Here is a 9,421-nt window from a genome sequence, read left to right as displayed (position 1 = left end):
ATTACAGTTGTATCTCTGGATGTGGAGACCACCTGTTCTAGAATCATGTGTACATCAGCAGAGAAACAGATTGCTGCTCACAAGTGACATACGAGTCTCATGTCATGAGACTCCAGTGCTAAAAGTTCAGTCTGCAGATTTTATTCTTCTTTCACCGATCTTGTCTGTTTGTGTCTTGTCAATTCTTGCTTTCACGTGCCTTTTTTCCAAACACATGTCCCTGTTGTTGTTTTCTCTCTTTTCCTTCTGCTTTCTGTAGCTCTCTTTTCTTGCTGTCTTCAGCAGGTCTGCCAGGAAGTATATACAGTGCCCTTTGTCTCTTCCAGCAGCTCTTTGCCACCTTGACTGTCTTGACTGTTATCAATTAGTAACATGCAAATTGCTCAAGTGGGACACTTAATTTTTGTTCCAGAAACAGCCAGGTTTGTCATATTCAAAAGTACTCTTTTGGTACCTCAGTTAAGAATCACACTGTATTAGAAGGCTTCTAACCAGGCTGACCATCTGAAGGCTTCTAACCAGGTAATGGCCACACAGATACAGCTCATGTTGCTCCTATGTTAATATTTATTTGCACAATATGAAATTTCCCTACACTTTCACATTAGGTGTAATATTTATCATTGGACGCAACATAGAAGTGATGGAAAAGATGAAATAAATAATGCTGAAATTGTCTCACAATTCCATATCTGAAAGTAATGCACAAACCTAATGACTCTTTAGTAGCTAGTCTAATGCTTTTAATCCTTGACAGAGATCTTGCTGTGACTGATTTTCTAACACTGGCTTAGTTGTATGTGCTTTGAAGAAATACTGGGACTAAAGCACTCTTCATATTAGTCAGAAAATATTTCTTGCTGGTGATTTAAAATTTTAAATAGAAAATAAAAGTCAAAAAATGTTAAGACTGGGCAGCAGAGTAACTAAAAGCTACAGCTGGGCTGACACACATAGAAGAAAATCCTGTCAGGTTAAAAACAGAAACATGTTCCACCCATGGATTAACTTTATATCTAATCCACTCATGTTCTGCCACATGGCACACTACCTATACACACAAACTCTCTGAGGAAGAGAACAGGGATACAAATTTATACGGTAAACCTTACTTTCTTCCCATCCATTTCTATAATTCTGAAATTAAGCAAACCTAGAAGTGCCCAAACATTTTACAAACTATAGTATCAGTTATCTGCACAGTCATGTTTCTGAAGATTTGCAAGTCAGTTTATTCACTCTCCAGAATTATCCCTTCTGACTTCAGTATGCAGCATGTTATGCTGAAAAACCTCTAAAGTCTACATCTGTTCAGTGCTATGGATTTACATATTGGCTTTCTCTCTAAAATGACTTACATATGTATCATTCATGAGAAACAAACTCCTTCTTTTGGGAGCCTTCTCAATGGTGCTTCCCACTGTACATGTACTTTCAGTACTGAAACGTAATTGAAAATGTCAAAACTTGCAATAAATTTTAAGATATTTGTTTAGATCAACAGGGTACTGATTCTTCAAGCAAGGGACTGATTCTTCAGAGGCATTATCTGTTGAGTGAGATTAAGGCAAATGCAACATTTAGCACTCCTGTGCAAACAGCAATTTAGTTTTCCTCTTCTGAACAAACTGCAGTTGAAATCCAATCACTGGATTTCATATTTAAAACTAAGTTGCCTTCTCACAATTTTTATGCTATAACTTTATTATGATTAAAGACATAAAGAGTAAATTGAAGGCACTACTACAGTTTGTTTATTGTTTTTAATTACCACTACCCATAAACTCCCACTTTGGCCACCAGTAGCTGGGGAAGAAAGAAAGATATGTAGAAAAGTGTGTCAGTAGCATTTGCCTTTCAGCACAGCCAGACCGAGAATGGGTCATTAGTGGACATGAGAATAGCCTGAAGCTTTTGTAGAAAACATTTGCTGGTAGCACCCCTGGAAGCAAAAAAGGGTGAACCCAACATTAGGGTTTGTACCTCTGCCTCATGTTGACTTGGGCAGCTTCTAAGTGAGAGCTTTAAGATGGAATGAGGCGCAGAGATATGTGCAGTGCAACCATTCTTCTTTGCCAGGAGTTTATTGGTAAAGACTGCTTTAAACCTACACTGATTTATGCCAGATAGGGTGACTTTAAAGTTTTTCAGTGCTTGTGAGAGGTCAGACAGAAGTCTAAGTTAGAGTCAGCATTTCATAAAATACAACAAATAACAGGCACCCTGAAAGCATTACATTCAAATAAATGTTTTCCTTCTGCTTGTAGGATTTTGCAGGAATGTTGCACCATTGCTCTAATCCTCCTTATGGCTTCTTGGTTTTTAAAAAAGAGACAATGTATCTAATTACTTGATTAATGAAAAATGTACATACAAAGCTGAAAGTGATGAAATTGCCAAAAAACATAAGATACAAGAGGTCTGATAAGCTAAATATTAACCTTACAATTAGACAGTTGCTAACTTCATTTTAATTACATTGATTAATGAAACAATAGAATTCACATAGATATAAAGGCAAGTTCTAATACTCCTTTTCAGAAGTCATCTAGAATTGGGTAAATGAAGTTGTCTTTGAACAAGCAATATGCCAAAATCTGTCCTCCACAAATCATTGAAATTACTCCAGATCCTGAAAGAAACAATATCATTGTTTTGTATTAATTTTTGTAGTGGAATACAAACTTTATGATAAAACTTTAAACTGACATTCGTTTTATTTTCAATTAAAAAAAAAAAAAAAAACCAAACAGCCTTCCTACTTAAACATTTTACCCAAGGCTTTAACTACTTAAAAAGATATCAGCCTCCACAACTGCTAATGCAAAATCTGTTGTAGGACAAGGAATTTATCTCTCCCCATCACTTAGGAATTTATTGCAGCAGTTGATCCTTGTTATCCATAATATAAGAAAGAAGAACAGAAGCCAGTCCTATTCCCTTAACTACTGTTTTTCAAGATAATCTACTTTTCATGTAAAAATCTATGCTTCTAATTTTACAGAAAAACAAACATTCAGAAATGTAGTCTTGCCGTTCACTTTGAGGAAATGTGATGACTTAAATTCATCTCATCTATTGTAAGTACTTGTACATAATGTTTATAAATTTTGCCTCTGAAGGTACCTGTTTTTTTCATTGATTTTAAAGGGTATTAAGAAAGGCTACAACTTTGGACAACTGTCTTTTTGACACCTGAATTGAGATACATTTCAACTTATTACAGGTTAAATAAGCCATGATTAAGTCCTGAGTAATCTCAATTAGTCAGGACTTAATCATGACTTATTTCAAGTCATGCATCTGCTGTTTGTTTGCAAGACTAGTGTAAGATGAGCATATTCTGGCCTTAAAAGAGAGGATTTTTCTAAGGTGAGGAAAATCCTAGTACGGCATTATTTATCAGTGTCATTAAAAGAAGTATGAACAAAATGCCTGTACTTTTTAAATGTTGGCAAATCTCAGATTAGTGAGGTAACAGATATTTAATAGAAACAAGTAGTATTATAAACACTAATTTTCTACACAGATTTTAGCAACTTAAGTTTTAAAGAATGAATTATACCTAATGCCAGCCACCAGTGTAACATCAGGGGGAATTCAGACATAACTGCAAGAGGAAAAGTAGAAATGTAAATTTTAAAACAGTAAGAATGGCACAAGTAAGCAGTGCACTATGCTATCAAGGGTCTGCTTAGTTATGTTTCATAGATTATGTTTTTTACATATATTGAAATGACAAATGCTTTAGGTCCTGACCAGCACCTACCCTGGCCACACCCAAGCTGACCCACATCCCCACTGTGGGATAATTGCAGGGCCATTCTCTGACCCCATATTACCTTCCCCAAAGAAAGCTGACAGGGGTATTAAAGGGGGCTGGGAAGCACACTGCGTGTGCTGACAGCTCAGGGTCAGCCAGCAGAGGTTTGGTTTGCCACCTGAATGATAAATCTGGGGCTGTTGGGTCATCAAGATGCATCATCCGATAGAATGACAGAAGCTAACTCCCTGTAAAAATTATGTACAAACAGGGGGGTTTTGGTAGTTTTTGTAAATTCCTTGATTCAAATGCAAAAGTTATTAATGAGGAATAACAGTAGTTTAAATTCCAGAAAACCAAATTTAGTAGATGAAAAATTATGCTTAATTTTTTAAGATAAAGTCTCTGTTGGTGTCTGGTTTAATTTGTTAGGGAACTGGAGAATCTCCCATCTGTATAAAGCGCTGAAAGACAAATGGACAAAGCAATGGAAAATGGAAGATTAATCTCTATACAGTAGGGAGGGCATCCTAATTTGTCAAGAATATTTTCCTTTTTCTGCATTCTAGAATAAACATATGAACCTCATTGTTTTAAGAGAAAAGAATCCCCAGATAGGGTCTGGCAAGAATGGAGTTAAAATATATTTCCTAATTAGCCATTGAAGCATTCTGCTAAACAGCATGAGAAGAGGGAGCAGATTACTAGGTGTTGGCAAAAAGAGATGATGGGTCTCATTTACAGCAGCTAATTATTTTCTTTTTCTTTCCTTTAAGGGGTAGAGTTTCTTGGGGGAAAGGGGTTTCTGTGGTAAAATGCTTCATTTTCTTTATTGAGATTTATTTCAAATGATCTGACTTAAAACCTTTGCACTGACTTTGCTGAAGAAAAACTCTGTTTTTACTCTGAAGTTGAGCTAAAGTGTTAATGAGTAGTTCTTAAAATATCCAGACATGAACAACTATTAATGTCTTGTTTTGAAACAAAACCCCACATTTTCCAGATGCAGAAATTGTATCTAGCCTGGATCTGTTTGGTACGAATTGTTAGAATATGAACTAAACCTCTGATTTTTTCATAAGAATATAATGGTTTAAAATTCTGCTACAGATCCAGAATTACATTTTAAATGGGAGAATTTGAATAGAGGCATGAGTTAAATGGATGGAAAATAGAGATACATACTTATTTAGCTTTAGGGAAAATTAAGTTAGTCCAGTAATACCTTGGATGAATCCTAGTGGATTTGTCCTTCAACTTGTGATACTACGTGATACTATTTAGCAGTAAACCTACTTACCAGCTGATGTTATGATGATATGAATAATAGTAACTGTTACAGCATAGTCCCAAACCCATTCTTCCACAACCAGGGCAAAGAGCAGACCACAAAGGAAGAAAGTTATTTCCAAGGATATCACAAGAACTGTAAAAGAAAACAGGATATTTTCACCAAACACAGTTTTGAAAGACATCTTCTCATATTCCAAACAATATCAATAAGAAGATAAAATACCTGAGATAGTTATGCATTTTCATGGATGGACAGAACAAAATTCTAATTGGTGGTATGAAATAGCTGCTAATATGCTGCTGTCTTTGGCATATAAACATGCTGCATCAAACTAACTGATAAAATTTGGGGGGGAAATCATGTTGAGATACAGCAATTACATTTGGCCCTGAAAAGTAATTCTAATGGAATATGCTTTAATTTTTTTTCCACTGGCATAACAAAAATGTTCTTTCTTCATCTGAAATCAGTATTAACACTGTACAAGCGTCCATGCATTTTTATTTCTCTTTTAAGCTACAAACCAATTTACTTTTGAGCTTTATATATTTTACTGACAGATTATGAGGTTTACCTTTGTAAAATACATTATAAATTTGGTAAAATTTTATGTGTGCATGTATTTTTTTTAGGAATTGCTGTTTAGGAAAAAGAATATATTTTGAGAGCTTCTGAAAAATTGCAGAAATTTGTATTACGACATATAAAGATACTTTTAGGAACTGAGCTATAATCAAATTCTGATATTTTAATGCCCACTGTATTCAAGCATTACCAAAGCAAAATTGCCATTAGTTGAATGTCACCCATTTCTCTGATCTGAATCCAGTGATTCATATGGAATTTGCTGCATTGCTGCAGTATGAAAATCAAATTAAACTACTTTGTGAAGGAACTTGATGGAGAATAGGTAATTGTTCTGCAGTGAAATGAAGCATTCTGGCAAAGCAGGACATTTTCTTCTGATGATGCAAGATCAGAAGAAGAACTGAACAAAAAGCCTAAAAATCACTTGAATGTTAAGTAGCAGTACAGAAATGAGAAGTACTTGCAAGATGCATCAACATTTAATTGCAGAGTAGTTAAAATACAGAAATCATTGATATTACTAAAACAGCTTTAAAATACTATCCATTGGAAAACAAATTTACATCCATATGCAATATATTTTCTTGAGTGAGGGAAAAAAAAAAGATAAAGAAACTTCAGTTACCTAAATAATATGGGTTAATCCATGAGGGATTTGTTTTAAAATCAAAAGGTGCCAAACCATCCAACATTTTAATCCTGTGGAAATAAAATGAATAATTTTAAACAGAGACTTTCAGTATTTAGTATTTAGAATTTAGATTACATTACATATTATGAGTGTTTTTAAATAGGATAAATAGAATACTCTGGATTTTTGCAAGCTCTCCAAGTCCCATTCTGAGTTGTGGTTTTGCCCTTGCTAACTTCTATTTGAGAAATTTGGTGCTATGCATGATAATCAATAACTTCCTAGGGGGATATAATTTGTCTTTTTGATCGACTATAAAGTCTTTATTTTCCTTTTCTTCATGTCATCTCTTCTCTTCATTCATTTACATGGTGTAACTGCAAGGATGACTATTAGAACCAATATTTTATATTAGTTTTGAGTCTCCACTTGCCAGTTTGAAAGAAGGTTCAGGTACAACAGTTTAACTGAATTCAAAAATTATGTTCCTCAGTCTGGATGCTTCCTTTAAATAAGCATAACTCCACCCATGAGTGGCAGTATGCCAGCATATCAGACTAAAGACTGGGAAATCTTACCTGAATACTGCAAAGCACACAGAGAGGACCACATAGTACACAGTGTAGAAAACTATTATGCATATCAACAGGTTCACCAGAACAACCTGCAAAAGGGCATAAAACAGTAAAACCTAAAGCCATGTTAACATCAGGCATTCTCAGAAAATAATTCTAGATTTCTATCAAACATAATGTGAAAAAAAATTTAAAATAAAATATTTAGGCAGAATTTTTGCTGTTGCTGATTACATAAATGTGCTCAAAGCTCTTTGGTACATTTCAGCTCCTAATGTGTGGCTATAATGCATGGAATTTTTTCTATCATATATTGCTGTATACCTACTATATAAACAATTTACAAGCATTCCTAAAAGTAGAAGGACATTTCTTGATGGTTATTAAGAAATTAAGAAGGTACAGAGAAGAGACTCAAAAGGGAGATGTAGCTAGAAATGTCTGGGGTTTTTCTTCATTAGGGCTACAGCCCTAAAGAGGTCAATCTGTTTAGCTCCAAGGGATGACTTGATTATGATGGATAAGTACCTTCACAGAAAATACCAGGTACTTAAGGGGTCTTTAATCTATCAGAAAAGGCACAAGAAGTAAACAGCTACAAGTTCTAACTAGACAAATTCGAAAGATGCAGGAAGGACATCTTGACTTGTAAAGGGAACAAACTCCCTCTGGAAAGAAGAGATCCTACTAAGCAGTAGTAGATGCTTCTGAGGATGAAACTTCAACTCTAACATTCATTTCTGGCCTTAGTTCTTTGAGTGGTTGCGTGGCAGGTACTGTATTTACAGAAGCATCCAACATTGACAGAAGTGGGAACACTGTGAATATATCAAACCACCTATTTTGATACTGCTAAATGTTGTAAAGTGTTAAGTATTGAATACTGCATCTATCTCCCACAAGAAGAGAGACCAAAGAGCTTTAGTTTCTAATGCAACAGGAGATTAACCCATCATGCCTGCAGAAACTGATATTTGTCAATAACAAAAAGTCCACGACAGTCTTGATCTTTTTTTTTCCCCTACATCAAAACAAAGCCAAGCAAAAACTGAGAAATATTAATCTCTTCAGCCACATTGGTTTGTGGGCTAAATACAGCTCCTTTGCACTGTCTGTATTCTAATTCTAAATTAAAATTGGCCAAATAACCCTTCCTTTCCACAGTGCACACCATCACTGTGGTAATGGTAATCAACTATATTGTCACATGTAAGTTTGGCAGCCATGCTGCCTCTTACTCCCCTGAACATAACTTCAAGCACTGGAAGTTTAATGTCTGGCACATTTTTGGTGGGAATCTTTTTCATTTCATTGCTCTGAGCAGCTGCACTTTTCCTGTGATTCTACTTTATTCATTGCCCCTCCTCTTGCCACGGCCTCTGTGAAGCCTTTTCTGCCCTGGATGGAGATTGGTACAGTAATAAAAGTGGGGAGAGAGGACTGAAGGGAAAATCACAGAGCTGAAGGACGGCTGTGAGACAATGACATATTGACATCTAATTACAGTAGGTGAGTTCCCAGCCTTGAAGTCAGAGACCAACTTCCTTTGGTCTCAAAAGCACAGTATTTTTCTCTTTGTACCCAGAATATTCCTAGTCCCTGTCTTAGGAATGTAGTGAGGCATTAGGTATAGTATGCTTTGCTCACTTGAGTAAGCCAAGGAAGTGCACACAACACAAAAATAAAAACACTGCAATTTTTCCAGTTCTATCACGTTCTACCTCATTTTTTTTGACATTGCCACAGAAATTTAAACATACTTTTTTTTTTTTTTAATCTGAGAATACTTTTGATTTTCAATCTATTTTTCCCTTTCTAGATCTTCTGGTATTTCAAAGCAAAAATCTCACAAGTTAAAATCTACAGGATTATTCATTATATGTCAAAACAACTTAAAAGAAAAATCTTAGGAAATCACTGGTGACATCAAATGTAAAATTTTATGACACTTCCAAGAATTTTATCTCATAAGTGGAACAACAGCACATATTTTGAAATCCTTTTTATAAGATGTACTTTGCAGTACTTGCTGCCAGCACTATAGGATAAAGTATCTTTTTAATTTGAGGCTTTTTTCAGGAAGAGAACACTGAAGAACAGTCTGTAAGAATGAAAGCAACAGCTCATTCCAGCCCCGCAGCAGTTGTCTAATTCTCTAATACTATCTGGTGACATATACAACACTAAATAAACTCAATTCCCTTTACCTTGGTTTCAGCAGTTTTGACCTTGAGAGCCATGGACACATGATGAGTGAGAGGAAGTGCTCTTGCTATATTCCATATGCCAACTTTAGCAGGAAGAAGCAGCTGTTTTTCACCCCCAAAAAACATTTGAATGGGTAAGTATAGGACAGGGTGGGGTGAGGTGAGTTGATTGGATTAAACGGAATTGAGACAGAAGACATCTGTGAGCTAAATGTAAGCCGCTAAAGAGCAAAGAGAAAATCCTGCTTGCTCATGCAATGTTCGTACTTTTGTAGCTACAGTCAGCCATAGCATTTCTAAAACATAACTTGGCTATTTAGACACAACATTATTATTCTTTTCCCCCTTTTAATTGCTTTTTCT

At 35.3% G+C, this 9,421-nt stretch overlaps 1 protein-coding gene across 1 annotated transcript; it reads right to left on the bottom strand.

The window, feature by feature from the left end:
* Nucleotides 1-2,537: 2,537 nt before the first annotated feature.
* TMEM244 (transmembrane protein 244) lies at nt 2,538-9,091 on the bottom strand. Its single transcript, XM_053936886.1, has 6 exons — nt 9,059-9,091; nt 6,855-6,940; nt 6,271-6,344; nt 5,064-5,189; nt 3,566-3,610; nt 2,538-2,632 (listed from the first exon to the last, which is right to left on the bottom strand). Exons 1-6 carry the CDS (start codon nt 9,089-9,091, stop codon nt 2,538-2,540), a joined length of 459 nt encoding a protein of 152 aa, XP_053792861.1.
* Between the last annotated feature and the right edge of the window lie 330 nt (nt 9,092-9,421).

The sequence above is a fragment of the Vidua chalybeata genome, chromosome 3 (genome assembly GCF_026979565.1).
Source record: "Vidua chalybeata isolate OUT-0048 chromosome 3, bVidCha1 merged haplotype, whole genome shotgun sequence".
NCBI lineage: Eukaryota > Metazoa > Chordata > Aves > Passeriformes > Viduidae > Vidua > Vidua chalybeata.
Note: the sequence above shows the minus strand (reverse complement) of the source record. Positions and strands in the feature narration are given on the sequence as shown.

What these genes read in the sequence shown, in the direction of transcription:
- TMEM244 (XM_053936886.1), bottom strand. Translation starts at nt 9,091, where the DNA reads ATGGCTCTCAAGGTCAAAACTGCTGAAACCAAG. An exon ending in TCAAAACTGCTGAAACCAAG is followed by an intron (nt 6,941 to 9,058) that starts GTAAAGGGAATT and finishes GCCCTTTTGCAG; the next exon opens with GTTGTTCTGGTGAACCTGTT. An exon ending in GATTAACCCATATTATTTAG is followed by an intron (nt 5,190 to 6,270) that starts GTAACTGAAGTT and finishes TTTCTTTTACAG; the next exon opens with TTCTTGTGATATCCTTGGAA.